The sequence below is a fragment of the Anomaloglossus baeobatrachus genome, chromosome 4, assembly GCF_048569485.1.
Source record: "Anomaloglossus baeobatrachus isolate aAnoBae1 chromosome 4, aAnoBae1.hap1, whole genome shotgun sequence".
Lineage (NCBI taxonomy): Eukaryota > Metazoa > Chordata > Amphibia > Anura > Aromobatidae > Anomaloglossus > Anomaloglossus baeobatrachus.
The window spans coordinates 562,267,758-562,293,336 of NC_134356.1; the positions used below are offsets into that span (position 1 = coordinate 562,267,758).

General features: G+C 51.1%; 1 protein-coding gene across 4 annotated transcripts in view; it reads left to right on the plus strand.

Annotated features, from left to right (window-relative positions):
- LRRK1 (leucine rich repeat kinase 1) overlaps positions 1 to 25,579 on the plus strand; it is a 171,360-nt gene that overhangs the window by 122,988 nt on the left and 22,793 nt on the right. For 3 of the 4 annotated variants that reach the window (XM_075346006.1, XM_075346007.1, XM_075346008.1), the window contains exons 28-30: positions 94 to 245; positions 2,644 to 2,761; positions 10,129 to 10,242. In XM_075346006.1, the coding sequence (XP_075202121.1) occupies positions 94 to 245; positions 2,644 to 2,761; positions 10,129 to 10,242 (384 nt within the window). The remainder of the gene's footprint in view (positions 1 to 93; positions 246 to 2,643; positions 2,762 to 10,128; positions 10,243 to 25,579) is intronic. The other variant, XM_075346009.1, reaches the window with a different exon arrangement.

A 25,579-nucleotide genomic window follows, 5' to 3' on the forward strand; every position in this document is an offset into this window, starting at 1 on the left:
ATCCTGCTTGATTTAATGCTAATCTCAGACTAATTTTTTGTTTGTTTTTTTTATCTTAATTTTTACTTGACCTGGATGCTTCTTGTTTTCTAGCGTCCTCTTGCTGCCTCAGTGGTCCGACGTATGAATGATCCGAGTTTCTCATTGTTCAAGTATCAAGTGATGTGTGGAATGCAGGAGACGTTCTGTGCCCCCCGAGAGCAAGACAATACCATCGTACTGTGGGCAGGAAGCGGGCAGGCCAGGTACCAACTCTGATTTTTGGAGAATATTTGCTTCTTCAATCTCTACAGTCTGAGCATATATGTGTGCATATGTATATACAGTACATACCAAAAGTTTGGACACACCTTCTCATTCAAAGAGTTTTCTTTATTTTCATGACTGAAAATTGTAAATTCACATTGAAGGCATCAAAACTATTAATTAACACATGTAGCATGAAATACTTAACAAAAAGTGTGAAACAACTGAAAATATGTCTTATATTCTAGGTTCTTCAAAGTAGCCACCTTTTGCTTTCATTACTGCTTTGCACACTCTTGGCATTCACTTGATGAGCTTCAAGAGGTAGTCACCGGAAATGGTCTTCCAACAGTCTTGAAGTAGTTCCCAGAGATGCTTAGCACTTGTTGGCCCTTTTGCCTTCACTCTGCGGTCCAGCTCACTCCAAATCATCTCGATTAGGCTCAGGTCTGGTAACTGTGGAGGCCAGGTCATCTGGCGTAGCACCCCATCACTCTCCTGGTTAGTCAAATAGCCCTTACACAGCCTGAAGGTGTGTTTGGGGTCATTGTCCTGTTGAAAAATAAATGATGGTCCAACTAAACACAAACCGGATAGAATAGCATGCCGCTGCAAGATGCTGTTGTAGCCATGCTAGTTCAGTATGCCTTCAATTTTGAATAAATCCCCAACAGTGTCACCAGAAAAGCACCCCCACACCATCACACCTCCTCCTCCATGCTTCACGGTGGCAACCAGGCATGTAGAGTCCATCCGTTCACCTTTTCTGCGCCGCACAAAGACACGGTGGTTGGATCCAAAGTTCTCAAATTTGGACTTATCAGACCAAAGCACAGATTTCCAGTGGTCTAATGTCCATTCCTTATGTGCTTTAGCCCAAAAAAGTCTCTTCTGCTTGTTGCCTGTCCTTAGCAGTGGTTTCCTAGCAGCTGTTTTACCATGAAGGCCTATTGCACAAAGTCTCCTCTTAACAGTTGTTCTAGAGATGTGTCTGCTGCTAGAACTCTGTGGCATTGACCTGGTCTCTAATCTGAGCTGCTGTTAACCTGCGATTTCTTAGGCTGGTGACTCTGATAAACTTATCCTCTGCAGCAGAGGTGACTCTTGGTCTTCCTTTCCTGGGGCAGTCTTCATGTGAGCCATTTTCTTTGTAGCGTTTGATGGTTTTTGCTACTACACTTGGTGACACTTTCAAAGTTTTCCCAATTATTCGGACTGACTGACCTTCATTTCTTAAAGTAATGATGGCCACTCGTTTTTCTTTACTCAGCTGCTTTTTTTTCTTGCCATAATACAGATTTTAACAGTCTATTCAGTAGGACTATCAGCTGTGTATCCACCAGATTTCTGCACAACACAACTGATGGTCCCAACCCCATTTATAAGACAAGAAATCCCACTTATTAAACCTGACAGGGCACACCTGTGAAGTGAAAACCATTTCCGGTGACTACCTCTTGAAGCTCTTCAAGAGAATGCCAAAAGTGTGCAAAGCAGTAATCAAAGCAAAAGGTGGCTACTTTGAAGAACCTAGAATATAAGACACATTTTCAGTTGTTTCCACTTTTGTGTTAAATATTTCATTCCACATATGTTAATAGTTTTGATGCCTTCAATGTGTGTCAACAATTTTCAGAGTCATGAAAATAAAGAAAACTCTTTGAATGAGAAGGTGTGTCCAAACTTTTGGTCTGTACTGTATACACACACACACACACACACACTCATACAGTATATATCAGTACATATGCGTGTGTGTGTATAATATACACACACACAATCCTCAACATTGAAATTGCAACACCAGGAAAGATAGTTTTATGGTGTTTCAGAAATCATTGGATCGATAGACATTTTAATGATGTATACTAATGATGACAAAATGGACATTTGCTAAACATTTTATTCTTGGTTTTACAGTTTCAATGTTAAGTGGATATATTTTATTATATAATATATAATTTTGCATGGTTAATACCAATGATGAGAAAAAAAATCAAAAATAAATTGCTAATACAAAGAAATAAAGTCCTACATACAAAATTTGTTGCAAGAAACTGCTTTCTATGTAGACCACAGGAGTGTTTTATGGGTCGTGTACAGTGCTCAATATACCAAAATAAAGTGGAGCCGACCTCACTTGATGTCCAGTTGAGTGTCCGTACAGCAAGGAACGTGTAAAAATTGGGTGAATCTGCGAACTTTAGGTGGGATCGCCTCCCGTGTAACACAGGCATCAGCCGAATATGGGAAGTCAGGAGAGAGAACTTTTGAACAAGAGTGTTTGACCAACTTTAGGTCTGGCTTGGCTAGATTTTCAGTCATTGAACATGCCCTGAATATTTCTGTTTATGGATGGCAAGGGAACAGCTTGTCAAAACTGTCTCTATTCTGCAGGAACTACACTGTTGTGGATATCGGGAAGGGTCAGGTGGAAGTTCGGGGGCTGAGCTGCCCCGGCCTGAGGATGTGCAGTCAACTGAAAGTCCAGAATACTTTATGGATTTCTACTAAGGTGGGATATAAACAATGAAAATGTGCTAACTAAGTCAGCCACACAGATCAAATATTACATATGTCCAATTCCAAAAGTGATGTTAAAATACTACATTTTAGAAAATATATTATTACATCTCTAACCCCATTGAATTGACTAAAAGAAATATCTTTTTGTTCGTTGTTTCACACAAAAACAAACAAGCAAATCTGTGTTATGCTGACAATCTTGGAATATTATCTATATATATATACTAGAAGGTGGCCCGATTCTACGCATCGGGTATTCTAGAATTTACGTATTGTGTAGTTCATGTATGATTTTTGTTATATATATATATATATATATATAGATATAGATATAGATATAGATATAGATGTTGTTGTGTGTAGTTACCAAGTGTTTGTGTAGGGCGCTGTACATGTTCTGGGTGTGGCGGGGGGTGAGAGCGGTGTTGTATGTGTGTTGCGTGTGTTGCGTTGTTTGTGGAGCGCTGTGTGTCTGTAGCGTTGTGTGTGTTGTGCGGTTTGTGTGTGTGTGGTGTGTTTTGGGGGGAGGTATGTTTTGAGCAATGTGTGTGTTGTGCAGTATGTGCGTATATTTGTGTGTGCTGCGGTGTTTGTGTGTTGGGTGTTGTGTGTGTGTGCAGCGTTGTCTGTGTGTGTGGGTGTCTGTGTAGGGCGTTGTTTGTGGTTCCCAGTGTGTGTGTGTTGTGCAGTGCGCGTGTGTGTGTGTGTGTTGGGGGGAGGTGTGCACCTCCCATCGTGCTCCATCCCCCATGCTGCGCACCCCCCATCGTGCTCCATCCCCCATGCAGCGCACTCCCCATCGTGCTGCATCCCCCATGCTGCGCACTCCCAAACGTGCTCCATCCGCCATGCTGCGCACTCCCAAACGTGCTCCATCCGCCATGCTGCGCACTCCCAAACTTGGTCCATCCGCCATACTGCGCACTCCCCATCGTGCTGCATCCCCCATGCTGCGCACTCCCAAACGTGCTCCATCCGCCATGCTGCGCACTCCCCATCGTGCTCTATCCGCCATGCTGCGCACTCCCAAACGTGCTCCATCCCCCATGCAGCGCACTCCCCATCGTGCTGCATCCCCCATGCTGCGCATTCCCAAACGTGCTCCGTCCGCCATGCTGCGCACTCCCAAACGTGCTCCAGCCGCCATACTGCGCACTCCCCATCGTGCTGCATCCCCCATGCTGCGCACTCCCAAACGTGCTCCATCCGCCATGCTGCGCACTCCCCATCGTGCTCTATCCGCCATGCTGCACACTCCCAAACGTGCTCCATCCGCCATGCTGCGCACTCCCAAATGTGCTCCATCCGCCATGCTGCGCACCCCCCATCATGCTCCATCCGCCATGCTGCGCACTCCCAAACGTGCTCCACCCGCCATGCTGCGCACTCCCAAACGTGCTCCATCCGCCATGCTGCGCACTCCCAAACGTGCTCCATCCGCTATGCTGCGCACTCCCAAACGTGCTCCATCCGCCATGCTGCGCACTCCCCAACGTGCTCCATCCGCCATACTGCGCACTCCCAAACGTGCTCCATCCGCCATACTGCGCACTCCCCATCGTGCACCATCCGGCATGCTGCGCACTCCCAAACGTGCTCCATCCGTCATGCAGCGCACTCCCAAACGTGCTCCATCCGTCATGCAGCGCACTCCCAAACGTGCTCCATCCGCCATGCTGCGCACTCCCAAACGTGCTCCATCCGCCATGCTGCGCACTCCCAAACGTGCTCCATCCGCCATGCTGCGCACTCCCAAACGTGGTCCATCCGCTATGCTGCGCACTCCCAAACGTGGTCCATCCGCCATGCTGCGCACTCCCAAACGTGCTCCATCCGCCATGCTGCGCACTCCCAAACGTGCTCCATCCGCCATGCTGCGCACTCCCAAACGTGCTCCATCCGCCATGCTGCGCACTCCCAAACGTGCTCCATCCGCCATGCTGCGCACTCCCAAACGTGCTCCATCCGCCATGCTGCGCACTCCCAAACGTGCTCCATCCTCCATGCTGCGCACTCCCAAACGTGGTCCATCCGCCATGCTGCGCACTCCCAAACGTGGTCCATCCTCCATGCTGCGCACTCCCAAACGTGGTCCATCCGCCATGCTGCGCACTCCCAAACGTGCTCCATCCCCCATGCTGCGCACTCCCCATCGTGCTCCATCCCCCATGCTGCGCACCCCCCATCGTGCTCCATCCCCCATGCTGCACCAGCATCAGCCTCTCTGCCCGCAGCATCAGCCTCTCTGCCCGCAGCATCAGCCTCTCTGCCCGCAGCATCAGCCTCTCTGCCCGCAGCATCAGCCTCTCTGCCCGCAGCATCAGCCTCTCTGCACACAGCATCAGCCTCTCTCCTCCCAGCATCAGCCTCTCTCCTCCCAGCATCAGCCTCTCTCCTCCCAGCATCAGCCTCTCTCCTCCCAGCCTACCCCAGCCTCAGCCTCCCTCAGCATCAGCCTCTCTTCTCTCAGCCTCCCCCTCCCAGCCTTCCCCAGGATCAGCCTCTCTCATCCCAGCATCAGCCTCTCTCCTCCCAGCATCAGCCTCTCCTCTCTGTCCCCAGCATCAGCCTCTCTCCTCCCAGCCTTCCCCAGCATCAGCCTCTCTCCTCCCAGCCTCTCTCTCTTCCCAGCCTCCCCCAGCATCAGCCTCCCCCAGCATCAGCCTCTCTCCTTCCAGCCTCCCCCAGCATCAGCCTCCCTCTCCCAGCCTTCCCCAGGATCAGCCTCTCTCCTCCCAGCCTCCGTCCTCCCAGCCTTCCCCAGCATCAGCTTTCCCCTCCCAGCCTCCCTCAGCATCAGCCTTCCCCAGCATCAGCCTCTCTCCTCCCAGCCTCAGCCTCTCTCCTTCCAGCCTCCCCCAGCATCAGCCTCTCTCCTTCCAGCCTCCCTCAGCATCAGCCTCCCCTTCCCAGCCTTCCCCAGGATCAGCCTCTCTCCTCCCAGCCTCCTTCAGCATCAGCCTTCCCCTCCCAGTCTCCCCCAGCATCAGCCTCCCCCTCCCAGCCTTCCCCAAGATCAGCCTCTCTGCTCCCAGCCTCCTCCAGCACGCCGTGCTCCTCTGCCGACACTCACACACACCCGATCGCATACACTCTCACACACACCCGATTGCATACACTCACCCACACCCACCCACACCCGATCGCATACACTCACACACACCCGATCGCATACACTCACACACACCCGATCGCATACACTCACACACACCCGATCGCATACACTCACACACACAGACACTGACGAAATCGCACATACGCGCTGATACTCACAACATCCGGAGATTCCACATGCTTCTGGCCATGTGATCCTCCGTCAGGTCCTGGAAGGTCACAGCAGCACAGTATCGAGGCCGAGAAGCAAGCGATATCGCCGGATGCTGTGAGTGTGTGGATGCGATGTGAGGTGTGTGTGAGGTGTGTGTGAGGTGTGTGTGAGGTGTGTGTGAGGTGTGTGTGAGGTGTGTGTGAGGTGTGTGTGAGGTGTGTGTGAGGTGTGTGTGAGGTGTGTGTGAGGTGTGTGTGAGGTGTGTGTGAGGTGTGTGTGAGAGTGAGTGTGATCTGATGTGTATGTGTGTGTGTGTGCTGTTATGTGTGTGCGTGTGGATCTTCCGCCGCTGCAGGACCTTGATGTGCTGGTAACTATGCTACCATGGTTACCAGCGCATCACGTCCCCCACTCGCACGGGAGCCCACACCAGCATACGGCGGCAAGGCCAGCAATGCGAGAGTAAGTGTCGGCTGGGTTGGCGGCGTACGCTGATGTGGGCTCCCGTTGGGGGGGGGGGTTGTACAGTACTCACCTGGGAGCCGCGACCGTGTCAGTTCGGGGAATGCGGGGGAGGGGGGCAGAGCTAGCGTCCATTGCGTGAGGGGGGCGGGGCGTGGTGTGGCCGAGTTGCCAATGCCTGCAGGGTGCCGGGGCGAGAGGCCGATCTGTGGGGGGGGAGGAGCCTGGGCGAGCGGCTGGCCAATCCGTGTGGGGGCGCAGCCTGGGCGAGCGGCCAATCCGTGTGGGGGGGCGGGGCCATGGCGAGCCCAGCGACCAATCAGCTTTGTGTCACCGTAAGGACACAATTTTGAAGCATGACAGACAGACAGACAGAATAAGGCAATTATATATATATATATATATATATATATATATATTATAATTAGTGATGAGCGAGTATGCTTGTTACTACTCGGTACTCGCACGAGTATCACTGTACTCGGGCTACTCGGCGGGTACCGAGTAATTTCGCGCTACTCGTGCTGTACTCGTGGTCTTCATCCCTGCATGTTGGCGCTCTTTTGAGAGCCAGACCTCATGCAGGGATTGGCTGGCAGACCACTGCAATGCCACAGCCCTGTTAGTTGTGGAATTGCAGTGATTGGCCGGCCTGCACAGCGTGACCGAGCCTTTATACCGGCGGGCGCGCTGTGCTCTGCACACAGCCATCTCATATTCCCTGCTTTCCCCGCCCACAGGCGCCTATGATTGGTTGCAGTGAGACACGCCCCCACGTTGAGTGACAGGTGTCTCACTGCACCCAATCACAGCAGCCGGTGGGCGTGTCTATACTGTGCAGTAAAATAAATAAATAAATAATTAAAAAAAACGGCGTGCGGTCCCCCCCAATTTTAATACCAGCCAGATAAAGCCATACAGCTGAAGGCTGGTATTCTCAGGATGGGGAGCCCCACGTTATGGAGAGCCCCCCAGCCTAACAATATCAGTCAGCAGCCGCCCAGAATTGCCGCATACATTATATGCGACAGTTCTGGGACTGTACCCGGCTCTTCCCGATTTACCCTAGTGCGTTGGCAAATCGGAGTAATAAGGAGTTAATGGCAGCCCATAGCTGCCACTAAATCCTAGATTAATCATGTCAGGCGTCTCCCCGAGATTCCTTCCATGATTAATCTGTAAATTACAGTTAAAAAACACACACACCCGAAAAATCCTTTATTAGAAATAAAAAACAATAACAAAGTCCCTCATCACCAATTTATTAACCCCGACAAAGCCCTCCATGTCCGGCGTAATCCACGGTCCTCCAGAGTCGCGTCCAGCTCTGCTGCATGCAGGTGACAGGAGCTGCAGAATACACCGCTGCTCCGGTCAGCTTCACACAGCAACTGAGGTGAGTAGCGCGATCAGCTGCTGTCAGTCGGGTAACTCACGGCCACCGCTGGATCCAGCGGTGGCCGCGATTAACCTCAGTGACAGCTCAGCTGATCGCGCTACTCACCTCAGTTGCTGTGTGAAGCTGACCGGAGCGGCGGTGAGTAGCGCGATCAGCTGAGCTGTCACTGAGGTTACCCGAGGCCACCGCTGCATCCACCGCTGGATCCAGGTAACCTCAGTGACAGCTCAGCTGATCGCGCTACTCACCTCAGTTGCTGCGTGGAGCTGACCGGAGCGGCGGTGAGTAGCGCGATCAGCTGAGCTGTCACTGAGGTTACCCGCGGCCACCGCTGCATCCACCGCTGGATCCAGGTAACCTCAGTGACAGCTCAGCTGATCGCGATACTCACCTCAGTTGCTGCGTGGAGCTGACCGGAGCGGCGGTGAGTAGCGCGATCAGCTGAGCTGTCACTGAGGTTACCCGTGGCCACCGCTGCATCCACCGCTGGATCCAGGTAACCTCAGTGACAGCTCAGCTGATCGCGCTACTCACCTCAGTTGCTGCGTGGAGCTGACCGGAGCGGCGGTGAGTAGCGCGATCAGCTGAGCTGTCACTGAGGTTACCCGCGGCCACCGCTGCATCCACCGCTGGATCCAGGTAACCTCAGTGACAGCTCAGCTGATCGCGCTACTCACCTCAGTTGCTGCGTGGAGCTGACCGGAGCGGCGGTGAGTAGCGCGATCAGCTGAGCTGTCACTGAGGTTACCTGCGGCCACCGCTGCATCCACCGCTGGATCCAGGTAACCTCAGTGACAGCTCAGCTGATCGCGCTACTCACCTCAGTTGCTGTGTGAAGCTGACAGGAGTGGCTGTGTATTCTGCAGCTCCTGTCACCTTCATGCAGCACAGCTGGATGCGACGCTGGAGGACTGTGGAGTACGCCGGACATGGAGGGTTTGTCGGGGTTAATAAATTGGTGATGAGGGACTTTGTTAGTGTTTTTTATTTCTAATAAATGATTTTTTCAGGTGTGTGTGTGTTTATTTACTGTAATTTACAGATTAATCATGGAAGGAATCTCGGGGAGACGCCTGACCTGATTAATCTAGGACTTATTGGCAGCTATGGGCTGCCAATAACTCCTTATTACCCCGATTTGCCAACGCACTAGGGTAAATCGGGAAGAGCCGGGTACAGTCCCAGAACTGTCGCATATAATGTATGCGGCAATTCTGGGCGGCTGCTGACTGATATTGTTAGGCTGGGGGGCTCCCCATAACGTGGAGCTCCCCATCCTGAGAATACCAGCCTTCAGCCGTATGTCTTTATCTGGCTGGTATTAAAATTGGGGGGACCGCACGCCGTTTTTTTTAATGATTTAATTATTTATTTCACTGCACAGTATACACACGCCCACCGGCTGCTGTGATTGGGTGCAGTGAGACACCTGTCACTCGGCGTGGGGGCGTGTCTCACTGCAACCAATCATAGGCGCCGAAAAGCAGGAAAGCAGGGAATACGAGATTGTTTAATGAGCGGCCGGCTTTTTCAAAAGAGGAAAAGCCGCCGGAGTTTAGTGAACAGCTGTGCAGCGCCGCGCCGGGGATCGGGTAAGTAAGAGAGAGGGGGGAGACTGACCGACAGACTGTGAGAGGGTGACAGACAAGACAGAGAGAGACAGAGCGAGACCGACCGACGGGAGATAGAATGAAAAAAAAAATGACCGACATCGCTAGTAAAAAGCACAAAACGTGCGTTTTGTACATCGGAGTGCCACACAATGTTTTACGTAAAATCTTTCATGTATTAATCTCAAAAAGTAACATACACCAGCTCTATCTCACTATTGGGTATGTGCCCTTAACATTTCCGCCATGAAAATTCATTTTGGTGTCATTTTGGAAGGTTTTCTGGTGAGTCCGTAAAAATGGCGTAAAACTCGGACAAAATTGTTCACAGCTGTGACTTTTGAATGATAAATGCTTCAAGGGGTCTTCCCCATGCTGTTGCCATGTCATTTGAGCACTCTTCTGAGACTTTTGTGACATTTTTAGGGTTTCTACATGCTGCCGGGGGTCATTTCAGAAAAATACTCGGGTCTCCCATAGGATAACATTGGGCTCGGTGCTAGGGCGGAGTACACGAGTATCTTGGGAGGCTCGGCCCGAGCCTCGAGGACCCGAGGTTTTTAGTACTCGCTCATCACTAATTATAATATATAATTTTCTTTAATTTAATTTTGCAGGATCAAAAAATCTCCGTTTACAGTCTGCAGGGCATGTGTCCTCTGAGTGCTCCTCTGAGAGAGGTTGATACCCCAGCGATTGTGACCTGCTTCCTGACACTTTCTGTGGTTAAAGTAGGTGCCTGAACAAATATTTTAGCATCATGTTGTAAAAGTGATTACCGTGTCAATACAGTAAAAACTAAAAGAGGGACAGTGCAGAGTAAAGCTGGGTTTACACACTGCAACATCTCAAACGACATCGCTGTAACGTGACCGGTTTTGTGACGCAATAGCGATGTTGTTTGCGATGTTGCAGTGTGTGAAATCTATCAGCGACCCGGCCCCTGCTGTGAAGTTGTAATCGTTACAAATCGTTCAGGACCATTCCTAGGTCCTTTGTTTCCCGCTGTGCAGCATACATCGCTGGAAAGTTTCAGTGTGTGAAAGACTTTGCAGAGACTTTGTTAGCAACTTCCCTTTCAAAAGGCTGCTTATCAACGTCCCCAACAACCAGCTAGGTCGCTCTGCAGGTCCGGATCGCTGTTGAGTTGTTGGCCAGGTTTGCCTGTTTGACAGCTCACCAGCGACTTAGCAGAGACTTAGGGAGGTCGCTGTTACGTCACAAAACCGGTGACGTTACAGCGATGTCCTTTGCGATGTTGCAGTGTGTAAACCCAGCTTAAGACACTTCCAGCCTTCTCTAAGGCCATTTGCACATTAAAGATATTTGTAGCATCTCCACAGGATGTGCACTGTGTCTTCTAAAGGGACAATATGGAATCCTTCTTTTGATGTTTGCTTGGCCTTTCTAGAAGAGGTGGTCCACTACAGGGCTTTTTCTAAAAACCTTCTGTTTTCAATTCTGCCTGTGAGTGGTGCTATCGTTGTTCGCTCATCCCCCATCACGTGACCCGGGTTGCAGTGACCTCTGATGTCCAATAATGCCATGTTAACTTCCAGAATTGGAATTGGAAGTTGACCCGACATCACCGAGGAGGGACCCAGTTTTCCTGAGTGACTGGGTTGTGAGCGAAGTTTCACCGTACATCACAGCCCAGTATCGTTCGTGCTTGCGGCGCTCTGCAATGAAGGCGAGAACGTACGAGATGAGGGACTGTGATGTGCAGTGAAACTCCGCCTACAGCCCAGTCACTCAGGGAGACTGGGTCCCGCCACGGTGATGTTTAGTCAACTTCCAATTCCGGATTACGTGACCTCACCGGACATCAGAGCTCACTGCAGCCCAGGTCATGTGATGGGGGATGAGCGGACAGCGATAGCACCGCTCACAGGCAGAATTGACAACAGAAGGTATGTGAAAAAATTCTTCTGTCTCATCTTTACATCGATGTGGCAACTATGCTTTGTAGTGGACCATCCCTTGAAATAGAGAAAGCTAAGAAAATGTGCAACCACCTATCCATGCCATGTCTATTTGTCATTGACGGGCAGCAGATCAGGAGACATCTGTCATCACAATACATGGTGGACCCAAATGTAGGACCCCCTACTGGAAAGGTTTTAGTTTTCCTGTGGATATGCTATAAATAACCTGTGCAATAAATATCTGCAGTATTTCTGTATCTATTTGATAAATAGGTTACCTATTTTTCTTTATCGTTCCTTTGGGAGACCCAGACCATGGTGTTTAGCTTCTGCCTCCGGAGGACACACAAAATACTACACTTAAAAGTGTAGCTCCTCCCTCTGAGCTTATACACCCCCTGGTAGCCAGTCCTAGCCAGTTTATTGCTTTATGTCAGGAGGCATACATCCACACATGCATTCTCATCTGATTTTGTTTGACTTTTGGAAAGAGTTTGAAGAAAAGAGGGTCCATGTCTGGACTCCCGGCATGTCCCTTCTCACCCCACTGTGTCGGCGGTGTTGTTAAGGTTGATTTACAAGGCTGCAGCCTTACAAGCCGCGCTCCTTCACCATCCCTTCTGGGCTCTGGCTTGAAGTGGGAGCCAGCACGGTCTCCATGCCTGGAAGGAGTCCGGTCTCCATCCACAGCCCCTTGAGGATTCTGTTGGACCGGAGCACTCATCCCCAGGGACATGGCCCTGCGTCTCAGCAGCTAAGTACCTGAGACGTTTATGTTGGGGGTCCCGGTTCTTTATTGTAAGGGGAGAGTATGCTGTATGTGATTGTTTTAACTTTTCCGGCGGGTTCTCTAGCTTTTGCCTGAGAACCGCGCCGATGGTGCCTGCTTGTCGGCCTCGCCGCTTAAATTTAGGCCCCGGCTTCGCCGGAGGCCTAGTTTCATTTTCCTGCCCTCGCATGTCACTCATGCAGAGGGACAGGTTCGGCTCCTCCCGGCGGCCGTTCTACACAGGGGAAGGACACTCCCCACTGCTGGGGCGTCCCTTCTTCCCTGCAGGTCTCTATAGCCCTCCAGTTTCCGCTCTTTTATAGGAACGCCCTCTTCTCAGGCAGAGTTCATTCTGCTCTGGGACATCCTGCATTCTGCATCTCTGCTGAGGTGCTGCGACTGGGGGACCGGGCTTCGGGATCTGGAGGGCACACAACACCGCGCTCAGCGGTCTGGTAAGCCACAGCCGGTCTCCGGTTGTGGACCTCTGTATATTCTCCCTGGGGTTCATTCTCTGCAAAGCCCCCACTCCAGCAGCATATCTCACACAAGGAGCAAGGCTCCAAAGCTTTATTCTGCATGCACTGCATGTAAGCTCCTGCTGCCTGAGCCGAGCACCTATCCACATTGTGATGTCTGCTCTAACTTGGCGGTGCCACAGCCTGGAGTCTCACCCCCAGTGGTCTCTCAGGCTGCTGCTGCACCTGTGATTGAACCCCCGGCCTGGGTAGAGTCCTTTTCTAGGTCCATATCCCAGTCATTTGCTGAGTCCATGGGGCTTTTGTCCAGGACTTTGATGAATATGCATCAGCCCCCCTCACAGGGTGCCTCTAATACTCTTGACAGAGGACTCCTATCCTCTGACCTCCGTCCATCGGAGCTCACAGAGGATTAATCATCTGATCCCAGACCCCGTCCTTCTAAGAGAAGGCGCAGGGTTTCCTCCCCCTCCCCATCCCACGGCTGTCTCAAGAGCTGACTCTCAAGATGAGGAGGATGCCCTCACTGGGGGCTCGGAGGCTATGTATCCCATCGATTTTTCTGAGGGTGACTCAGATCTTAGTGATTTGATTGCTTCTATTAATTCTGTGCTGGATCTCAATCCGCCAGTGTCAGAGGAGCAACTCTCTTTGGCAGAAAAACATCAGTTTACCTCGCCTAAGAGAGTGAAGAGTGTGTTCTTTAACCACTCCAGTTTTCAGACAGTCAGATTGACCTTCTGGCCAAATCTGTGTATGAAGCTGCGGGGGCCGCGTTTTCCCCGACTTTTGCAGCAGTGTGGGCTCTCAAAGCCATCTCTGCTTCTCTAGAGGAGATGCATTCCCTCACCAAGGAATCTATGCCTGAGATGGATGCCTTAACTGCTCAGGCTTCAGCTTTTTCATCCTATGCCATGTCTGCCATGCTAGAGGCTGCTCACCGCACTGCGGTGGCTTCAGCTAATTCTCTTGTTATCCGCAGGATTTTGTGGCTTCGAGAGTGGAAGGCAGATGCTTCTTCCAAGAAGTTTCTTGCTGGGCTCCCTTTTGCTGGTTCACGGCTGTTTGGTGAACAGCTGGATGAAATCATTAAAGAAGCTACTGGCGGGAAGAGTACTTCCATGCCACAAACCAAGACCAGGAAACCCACCCAGGGTAGGAATCCATCGAGGTTTCGTTCCTTTCGTTCCTCCAACTGGTCATCCTCTAAGCCTTCCGCTTCGTCCGCTAACTCAGCCAAGGATCAGAAATCCAACTGGCGCCCAAAAGCGCGTCCGCAGAAGACCGCAAGAGGTTCTGCCACTAAGGCAGCTTCCTCATGACTCTCGGCCCGCTCCAGCCACGTCATTAGTCGGTGGCAGGCTCTCCCACTTTGGCGACGCTTGGTTAAAGCAAGTCTCCGATCAGTGGGTGAGAGACATCATATCTCACGGCTACAGGATAGAATTCTCTTCCAGCCCTCCAAACAGATTTTTTCTCTCAACTCCCCCCTGCTCCAAGGCCGCCGCCTTCTCGCAGGCCGTGGCGTCCTTGCAGGCAAACGGAGTGATTGTCCCAGTTCCCGCTCAGGAACGGTTCAGAGGTTTTTACTCAAATCTCTTCCTAGTTCCAAAAAAGGACGGTACCTTCCGGCCCATCCTGGATCTCAAGCTTCTCAACAAGCATGTCCGGGTGCGGCATTTTCGCATGGAGTCTCTGCGATCAGTCATTGCCTCTATGACCCAAGGGGAGTTCCTGGCGTCCATCGACATCAGAGATGCCTATCTGCATGTGCCAATCGCAGTGTCACATCAGCGTTGGTTACGTTTTGCAATAGGAGAGGATCATTTCCGGGGCGGGGCGTGGCCTGGACCTCATGTAGAGAGGAAGCAGCGTGGGTGAGCTCCTGCCTGGATCCTGAATTATCCTGCACAACAGCCTTGCTGACAGGCACTACCGACCCTGGAGGGCTGCAACACTACTTATAACACCCGGGGAAGCGAGCACAGCCAGGATATGCCGACCCGCAGCAGCAATAAAAGGGACAGAGACGCGCAGGAGCGTGCCTCTGAAGAATCCAATATGGCGCCGCCGGCATCCACACCATCCCGAGCTGGAGCAGTGGGAGTAGCAAGCAGGTTGGAGCGGTTTGCCAGAGTGGCCCCTGGCACAGAGCCTACCTGCAACGAGGCACCCGATGGCAGCGCTGAACGGGCCCTGGAGCAGGGAGAAAACATACCCGATGGTGAGACTGTGAGTACCCTGGGCCTTGCATGTTCAGCAGCACAAGGTATGCAGACACACAGGCCTGTGCTGGCAGAGGGAGGAGGGGGAGATGTGGAGCAAACAACACCTGTTTTCACTGAGGCCATACTGAGAGACATTCTGGCAGCAATTAACTCTTGCAATACCACATTGGCCACTCTAAGCAGCCAGATGGGAACTGTCACCTCAGATATGGCCTGTATTAAACGTGAGCTGCAAGGGGTGATTGTCAGAATGGGGGAGCTGGAGGAAAGAGTGAGTACAACAGAGGATAAATTACCACCAATGTCACGAGAGCTGGGAAAGGCCACGCAAAATATCTCCACACTGCTAAACAAGGTGGATGATTTGAAAAATAGCTCCCGCAGAAGTAATTTGCGACTGGTGGGGGTCCCAGAGAGGATGGAGGGCAATGACCCACTGAATTTCTTTGAAAAATGGCTTAAAGACACCATGGGAAAAGACATACTATCCTCTTTCTTCACCATTGAAAGGGCGCACAGGGTCCCTGCGCGTGCCCCACAGCCGGGAGCACCCCCACGTCCTATTCTGATTAAACTACTGCACTATAAAGATATAGAATGTAAATCCAGCGCAATCACAAGAATTTTTTTAAAAAAATTTTTTCTTCTTTATTATTGATTTTCCATAAAATCCAAGCAGGTACATGCAGCATAAGAAAATATAGATGTGCCCAGGTCAGAGCGACGCGTTTCAACAAACTGTCTTAATCAGACCATGATTAAGACAGTTTGTTGAAACGCGTCGCTCTGACCTGGGCACATCTATATTTTCTTATGCTGCATGTACCTGCTTGGATTTTATGGAAAATCAATAATAAAGAAGAAAAAATTTTTTTTAAAAAATTCTTGTGATTGCGCTGGATTTACATTCTATTTCTACCTGGTGACTTCTGACCATCCGTGCGCTGATCATCTCCCACAGGACGGCTATAGGTCTGCAGCAGGCTTGGTGAGCTGATAATAATATATATTTCACTATAAAGATAGGGACACTATCCTGCGCAGAGCCACAGATATCAAAGAACTTGCAATTGATGGGAGGAAGATATCAATATTTCCTGATTTCTCCATGGAAGTGCAACGTAAAAGAGCGCAATTTATTGAGATCAAAAAACGACTGCGCAACCTGCAAGTGCCATACTCCATGATGTACCCTGCTAAGCTGCGGATTGCTGCGAACGGAGAGACTCATTTTTTTGATACGGCTGGGGCGGCATTGTCTTGGCTGGATATCAATGAGAGATCCCTGAGGAGGAAGAATACCTGAGATTTCCCTTTCTGCCGCCAGGCGTTGTTTTTGTTTGGGACGCTATGCTGGTGAGCTCATTACAGTTAAATTCATCTAGGATCCAGGTTGGGAGACGGCCGGTTCATTGTGGAAACACGCTGCACTAGCGAGTTGTGGACCCCCCTCCCTGCATGGACTTGGGGCGTGTTTTTAGCCCTGATTCTCTCTATTTGGGAGAAATGTGTAAGATACACTTGAGTTTGAGGGCAGGGGCACTGCGCACTGGTGTGCAGAGCCCTATCTCTCTCCATGTTTTTCTTGTTTATTGTTGTATGATGCAATCTGTTTGGGAAGTGTGGTGTGCCTCAGTCGTGTCGCTCAACCTAATGTTTTTGAGAATCGGTGGAGAACGCCTCTCTCCTCCAGGTATGAAGTATCCGTCTGGATCATATCTTAGTCTACGCTTATGGCGACATCTTTAAATATTGTAGCGTGGAATGTTAGAGGGCTCGGAGATGCGAACAAAAGATGTGCTATATTTACTCACCTACAGAAACTTTTACCGGCTATTTTATGTCTCTCCGAGACCCACATGGTCAGGGATAATGTTCATTGGCTGAGGAAGGGATGGATCGCGCATGAATATCATTCCACATACTCGACCCATGCACGGGGTGTGAGTGTGTTGGTGCACAAATCCATCCCGTTCTCATGTACCAAATCAGTGATTGACCCGGGGGGCAGATTTGTCTGTTTGCTTTGCATGCTGTATGGTATACAATTTATTCTGGTTGCGATATATATCCCTCCACCATATTCAGTCGAATCGGTAAAAAGGATATTATCTATTTCTTCGGCGCTCCATTGGGAGACCCAGACGATTGGGTGTATAGCACTGCCTCCGGAGGCCACACAAAGCAATTACACTAAAAAGTGTAAGGCCCCTCCCCTTCTGGCTATACACCCCCAGTGGGATCACTGGCTCACCAGTTTTCTGCTTTGTGCGAAGGAGGTCAGACATCCACGCATAGCTCCACTGTTTAGTCAGCAGTAGCTGCTGACTATGTCGGATGGAAGAAAAGAGGGCCCATATACGGCCCCCAGCATGCTCCCTTCTTACCCCACTTGTGGTTTGTAAGGTTGAGGTACCTATTGCTGGTACGGAGGCTGGAGCCCACATGCTGCTTTCCTTCCCCATCCCCCTGAGGGGCTCTGTGGAAGTGGGATCTTACCGGCCCCCAAGCCCTGAGGCCGGGCTCCATCCACAGACCCAGTTGAACCTGATGGATAAGGAGCTGTGTACCATTCAGGGACAAGGCCCTGCAACTTTCAGGTACTCTGTGTCCCCGTTCAGGCGGGCACGCACACACCAGACTTGCTGGGTGTGTTAGTGCGCCGGGGACAGTAACGCTGGGGTTTGAGTCACAGCAGCTTAGCTGTGTGACTTCATGTAATGGGAACTACCGCGCCGGCCACTCTCGGAGCAGCGGCGCGGCTGGGACTTGTAGTGCGCCGGGGACTTAGCGCCGACCGCGCTTTTACGGCGGCGGCGCTTATAAATTTAGTCCCCGGCTTTTGCGGCCTAGCTCCGCTTCGTTCCCGCCCCCTCCCTGTCAATCAGGGAAGGGGAGAGACGCTGTACGTTTACTCAGCGCCGAGGGCTGGAGCCTTATTTACATGCTCCAGCCCTCTCACTTGGCACAGTGGGACACAGGTTTCCCGCTTTTAGTCTGGCACGCCCAGGGCCCGCCCCCCCCTCCACAGGACGCCGGCAGCCATTCCTGCATGCAGTTCTGGCTGGAGGACGGACACAGGCTCTGGGAGACCCAAGACTAGGGATTTCTGGACCACACACCCGCGTTTAGCGGGCGGTAAGCAGCACTTTAGTGCTGGCCCCTCTTGTGCCACAGTGTGTATTGGTGTACTTTTTCCGGTACCAGATATCTTTAGATATATACTGCACTGTACGGTCGCTTCTTGGCTGTATACCCTATATTGCTCTGGGAAGACAACAACATGTCATCCACAAAACGCAAGGGTGCCAAGGCACGGGCTGTACACACTGCTTGTGCAGCATGTGGGGCTAATCTACCAGCAGGCTCCAACGACTCTCATTGTGTGCAATGTTCAGTTCCAGTGGCACTTCGTCAGCCAGAGCCTAGGGTGGTAGTAGCCCAGGCAGAGTCGCCTGTGAACCCTGCCCCGGTGACTGGGACAGAATTTGCAGTCTTTGCTGATAAAATGTCTGTGACTATGACAAAAATCCTGGAGACCTTGCAGTCCAGGCCAGTTGCTCAGACCATGGACACTACTGTCCCTATGTTCCCCGGTCCCCCTCAGTTGGAACTAATCCGTACTTCACGGGGGTCTCAGGCATCACTGGCTGAGGGCTCTGACTCCGATGACAGTCCCAGGCCGCCTAAGCGAGCTCGCTGGGAGAGACCCTCCACGTCATCACGCGGGTCAGGGTCTCAGCGAGAAGGGTCTCTATATGATGAGACAGAGGTGGGTGATCAGGAGTCTAGCCCTGACACCGCACTCAATTTGGATACGCCAGATGGTGACGCCATGGTAAATGACCTTATAGCGGCCATCAATAGGCTGTTGGATATTTCTCCCCCAGCCCCTTCAGCAGAGGAGGCAGCTGCCCAGCAGGAGAAATTCCATTTCCTGTATCCCAAGCGTAAATTGAGCACCTTTCTGGACCACTCTGACTTCAGAGCATCAATCCAGAAACACCATGCTTATCCGGACAAGCGTTTTTCCAAACGTCTTAAGGATACACGTTATCCCTTTCCCCCTGACGTGGTCAAACGCTGGACCCAGTGTCCAAAAGTGGACCCTCCAATATCCAGGCTTGCAGCTAGATCCATAGTTGCAGTGGAGGATGGGGCTTCACTTAAAGATGCCAATGACAGACAGATGGACCTTTGGTTGAAATCTGTCTATGAAGCTATTGGCGCGTCGTTTGCTCCAGCATTCGCGGCCGTGTGGGCGCTCCAAGCTATTTCAGCCGGTTTGGCACAGGTGGACTCTTTCATACGTCCAGCAGTGCCGCAAGTGGCGTCCTTAACTACGCAAATGTCTGCGTTTGCGACCTACGCTATTAATGCGGTACTGGACTCTACGAGCCGTACCGCAATGGCTTCCGCCAACTCTGTAGTTTTGCGCAGAGCCTTGTGGTTAAAGGAATGGAAAGCAGATTCTGCTTCTAAAAAATGTTTAACCAGCTTGCCACTATCTGGAGACAGACTGTTTGGTGAGCAGTTGGCGGAAATCATTAAACAGTCCAAAGGTAAGGACTCTTCCTTACCCCAGCCCAGATCAAGCAAACCTCAACAGAGGAAGTGGCAGTCAAAGTTTCGGTCCTTTCGAGGCTCGGGCAAGCCCCAGTTTGCCTCGTCCAAAGGGACTCAGAAAGAGCAAAGGAGCTCTGATTCCTGGCGGGCTCACTCACGCCCCAAGAAAGCAGCCGGAGGTACCGCTTCCAAAGCGGCTGCCTCATGACTTTCGGCCGCCTCCCTCCGCATCCTCGGTCGGTGGCAGGCTCTCCCGCTTTTGCGACATTTGGCTGCCACAGATCAAAGACCGGTGGGTAACAGACATTTTGTCTCACGGGTACAGGATAGAGTTCAGTTCTCGTCCTCCGCCTCGGTTCTTCAGAACTTCCCCACATCCCGACCGAGCAGATGCCCTTCTGCAGGCGGTGCATTCTCTAAGAGCAGAAGGAGTGGTGGTCCCTGTTCCTCTTCGGGAACAAGGACAAGGTTTTTACTCCAATCTCTTTGTGGTGCCAAAAAAGGATGGCTCATTCCGTCCTGTTCTGGACCTAAAACTGCTCAACAAGCATGTGAACGCCAGGCGGTTCCGGATGGAATCCCTCCGCTCAGTCATTGCCTCAATGTCTCAAGGAGATTTCCTAGCATCAATAGACATCAAAGATGCTTATCTCCACGTGCCGATTGCTACAGAGCACCAACGCTTTCTACGCTTCGTGATAGGAGACGACCATCTTCAGTTCGTAGCTCTGCCATTTGGTCTGGCGACAGCCCCACGGGTGTTCACCAAGGTCATGGCGGCAGTGGTAGCAGTCTTGCACTCTCAGGGACACTCTGTGATCCCTTACTTAGACGATCTACTTGTCAAGGCACCCTCTCAGGAGGCATGCCAACTCAGCCTGAACGTTGCACTGGAGACTCTCCAGACGTTCGGGTGGATCATCAACTTCTCAAAGTCAAATCTGTTACCGACCCAATCACTGACGTATCTTGGCATGGAGTTTCATACTCTCTCAGCGATAGTGAAACTTCCGCTGGACAAGCAGCGGTCACTACAGACTGGGGTGCAGGCTCTCCTTCAAAATCAGTCGCACTCCTTAAGACGCCTCATGCACTTCCTGGGGAAGATGGTGGCGGCAATGGAGGCGGTTCCGTTTGCGCAGTTTCATCTGCGCCCACTTCAATGGGACATTCTCCGCCAATGGGACGGGAAGTCAACATCCCTGGACAGGAAAGTCTCCCTTTCCCAGACGGCCAAGGACTCTCTGCAGTGGTGGCTTCTTCCCACCTCATTATCACAGGGAAGATCCTTCCTACCACCATCCTGGGCGGTGGTCACGACAGACGCGAGTCTGTCAGGGTGGGGAGCAGTTTTTCTCCACCACAGGGCTCAGGGTACGTGGACCCAGCAGGAGTCCACCCTTCAGATCAATGTTCTGGAAATCAGAGCAGTGTATCTTGCCCTACTAGCCTTCCAGCAGTGGCTGGAAGGAAGGCAGATCCGAATTCAGTCGGACAACTCCACAGCGGTGGCATACATCAACCACCAAGGGGGGACACGCAGTCGGCAAGCCTTCCAGGAAGTCCGGCGGATTCTGATGTGGGTGGAAGCCACGGCCTCCACCATATCCGCAGTTCACATCCCCGGCGTAGAAAACTGGGAAGCAGACTTCCTCAGTCGCCAGGGCATGGACGCAGGGGAATGGTCCCTTCACCCGGACGTGTTTCAGGAAATCTGTCGCCGCTGGGGAAGGCCGGACGTCGACTTAATGGCGTCCCGGCACAACAACAAGGTCCCAACCTTCATGGCACGGTCTCGCGATCACAGAGCTCTGGCGGCAGACGCCTTAGTGCAAGATTGGTCGCAGTTCCGGCTCCCTTATGTGTTCCCACCTCTGGCACTCTTGCCCAGGGTGCTACGCAAGATCAGATCCGACTGCAGCCGCGTCATACTCGTCGCCCCAGACTGGCCAAGGAGGGCGTGGTATCCGGATCTGTGGCATCTCACGGTCGGCCAACCGTGGGCACTACCAGACCGACCAGACTTGCTGTCCCAAGGGCCGTTTTTCCATCGGAATTCTGCGGCCCTGAACCTGACTGTGTGGCCATTGAGTCCTGGATCCTAGCGTCTTCAGGATTATCCCAAGAGGTCGTTGCCACCATGAGACAGGCTAGGAAGCCCACGTCCGCTAAGATCTACCACAGAACGTGGAGGATATTCTTATCCTGGTGCTCTGCTCAGGGAGTGTCTCCCTGGCCATTTGCATTGCCTACTTTTCTTTCTTTCCTGCAATCTGGGTTAGAAAAAGGTTTGTCGCTCGGCTCCCTTAAAGGGCAAGTCTCGGCGCTATCCGTCTTTTTTCAGAAGCGTCTAGCACGACTTTCTAAGGTACGCACGTTCCTGCAGGGGGTTTGTCATATCGTACCCCCGTACAAGCGGCCGTTAGATCCATGGGATCTGAACAGGGTACTGGTTGCCCTCCAGAAGCCGCCCTTCGAGCCTCTGAGGGAGGTTTCACTTTCTAGACTATCACAGAAAGTGGCTTTTCTGGTAGCGATCACATCTCTTCGGAGAGTGTCTGAGCTAGCAGCGCTGTCATCCAAGGCTCCCTTCCTGGTCTTCCACCAGGACAAGGTAGTGCTGCGACCCATTCAGGAGTTTCTCCCGAAGGTGGTATCCTCTTTTCATCTTAATCAGGATATCTCTTTGCCTTCTTTTTGTCCTCATGCAGTTCATCGCTATGAGAAGGATTTACATTTGTTAGATCTGGTGAGAGCACTCAGAATCTACATTTCTCGCACGGCGCCCCTGCGCCGTTCGGATGCACTCTTTGTCCTTGTCGCTGGTAAGCGCAAAGGGTCGCAGGCTTCCAAGGCCACCCTGGCTCGATGGATCAAAGAACCAATTCTTGAAGCCTACCGTTCTGCTGGGCTTCCGGTTCCTTCAGGGCTGAAGGCCCATTCTACCAGAGCCGTGGGTGCGTCCTGGGCATTACGACACCAGGCTACGGCTCAACAGGTGTGCCAGGCAGCTACCTGGTCGAGTCTGCACACTTTCACCAAACATTATCAGGTGCATACCTATGCTTCGGCGGACGCCAGCCTAGGTAGAAGAGTCCTGCAGGCGGCAGTTGCCTCCCCGTAGGGGAGGGCTGTCTTTGCAGCTCTAACATGAGGTATTTCTTTACCCACCCAGGGACAGCTTTTGGACGTCCCAATCGTCTGGGTCTCCCAATGGAGCGCCGAAGAAGAAGGGAATTTTGTTACTTACCGTAAATTCCTTTTCTTCTAGCTCCTATTGGGAGACCCAGCACCCGCCCTGTTGTCCTTCGGGATTGTTGGTTGTTTTTCGGGTACACATGTTGTTCATGTTGAATGGTTTTCAGTTCTCCGACGTTACTTCGGAGTGAATTTGTTTAAACCAGTTATTGGCTTTCCTCCTTCTTGCTTTTGCACTAAAACTGGTGAGCCAGTGATCCCACTGGGGGTGTATAGCCAGAAGGGGAGGGGCCTTACACTTTTTAGTGTAATTGCTTTGTGTGGCCTCCGGAGGCAGTGCTATACACCCAATCGTCTGGGTCTCCCAATAGGAGCTAGAAGAAAAGGAATTTACGGTAAGTAACAAAATTCCCTTCTTTAGATTCCCTTCCATCTGTGCCAATGCTTTTGATAGGGGATTTTAATAATTACTTACATCCCTATCTAGATAAATTACACTCGGGAAACATATCGGAGAACGCCGCCCCGACTTCATTTGCTAGAATGCTAACGGAGCTGGGTTTTGTAGATCTTTGGCGTGCCCAACACCCCACAACCAAACAATTCTCCTGTTACTCTAGCTCCCACCACACCATGTCACGGATAGACTTGGCTATTGGAAACGCACTTATGGCCTCATATACACAAAAGGTGGCCTACCTACCTAGAAGCGTATCTGATCACTCACCATTACATGTTACGCTTGCATGGGGAAACCCCGTCACTCTGCCCAGGCCTATCTGGAAACTTAATCCCTTCTGGATCCAGCTTATTGGGGGATCTTTATATGATAACATTCTGGAATACTTTCATCTTAATGAGTGCTCTGCACCACTACACATAGTTTGGGACTCTATGAAAGCTGTGGTAAGGGGCATATATATTAGAGAAATATGCATACGCAAAAATCAAACCAAATGTTACACCCAGAGTCTGATTCAGGAGGTATCTGATGCGGAGGCTGCGGTGGTGCTCAACCCGACAGTAGAAACTAAACACACTCTAGAGAAGGCACAGATGTCACTCAAAGAAAATCTCATGTCGGTGGCAGAAAATAAACGTTATTTCCTTAAACAAAATTATTTTATGCCGGGGGAGGGCGTGGGGCACCTACTGGCCACAGTCATTAGAGCACAGGAAGGATCTTCTTATATAAATAGGTTAAAGACGGAATCGGGTGACTTTGTAACAGCAAGCGAGGATATAATAAGAGAAATAAAGAGGTATTATATGCGGCTATACACATCAGACTGTGACCTCACGGAGACAGAGATTGAGCAGTATTTGGATGCTCTCTCTCTTCCTACACTGAGTGATGTAAACAGGGAATTGCTGGACCGGGACATCTCATTGGAAGAACTGGAGGAAGCGCTTGGCCAGACACAAAATGAAAAAGCTCCGGGAACGGATGGCCTGCCTGGAGAGTTTTATAAAGCGTATGCACCCTTACTGCTACCCAAACTACTTAAGGTATTTGAAGAGGCTGAAAGGCAGTGGGTCCTCCCGCCCTCTATGAGGGAAGCCTTAATAGTCTTAATATTAAAACCCGGAAAAGATCCAGAGATCCCGGATTCGTATCGCCCAATCTCTCTCCTACAAACAGACATTAAATTGCTGGCCAAGGTGCTCGCCAATAGGATGTCCCGAGTCATCTCATCTATAGTGCAGAGTGATCAGACAGGATTCATTCCATGCAGAGCCACATCCATGAATCTCAGGAAATTATATTTGGGAATTCAACATAGTTCTGAGGTACCGGGGGAAAGGGCAATTTTGTCATTAGACGCCGCTAAGGCGTTCGATAGCCTTGAATGGGAATATACGTGGGCTGTACTTCGGAAAATGGGCTTTGGACATAGATTCATAAATTGGGTAAAACTGCTATATGACTCACCGGTGGCAAAGGTTAGGGTTAATGGCAGGGTCTCCGAGTCTTTTCCTCTTGGAAGAGGTACTAGACAGGGGTGCCCGCTTTCACCCTTGCTATTCGCGACTGCAGTGGAGCCGTTGGCAGTGGCAATACGGAAATCCAGGGAGGTAGAGGGATTTCGGTGTGGAGCCGTGGAACAAAAGATATCATTATACGCAGACGATCTACTCTTATATTTAGACAGGGTACGTTCCTCGATTTTGCCGGCAATGAATATCATTCGGGAATTTGGACAGAGGTCTGGTCTACGAATCAACTGGTCCAGGTCGGCTTTAATGCCGTTGGACCCCCTTCCGGGGGACTTTTCGGACTTACAGATTCCAGTTCCTGTGGTCCGGGAGTTTAAATATCTGGGAGTAATTGTCAGCCCAATCCCGAAGGATTTCCAGGCCCTAAATCTGGAACCCCTGTTACAGCGATTCAGAGCAAAAGTGCATACCTGGTGCCGTTTGCCGCTATCAAATATCGGCAGATCCAATTTAATTAAAATGGTAATGATGCCACAATTACTATACCTTATACATAATTCTCCAGTGTGGATATGTAGGGAATTTTTTGTAAAAATTAATACAATATTCCGGGAACTTATTTGGAAGAAAAAGCAAGCTAGGATTCGACTGGAAGTGCTACAGCGGGGAAAGGAGGAGGGAGGACTGGCGGTACCAAACCCATATATATACTATATAGCCTCCCAGATGCAACATCTGAGGGGTTGGGGCAAAGAAGGAGGGTATGATACCAGTGGTGATATAGTGAGAGAGGGATCAGTATGGAAGTACCCAGGTTGCCGGTTGGATGTGGGACAAAGACAGATAAATGGGGCACGATATCCCACACTGGCTATGATATTCCGGGTGTGGGACAGGGGTAAGTCTCTTTTGGGGATAAGCGGACCTACAGAGCTCTGGCCACTGTGGCAGAACCCCGACTTGCC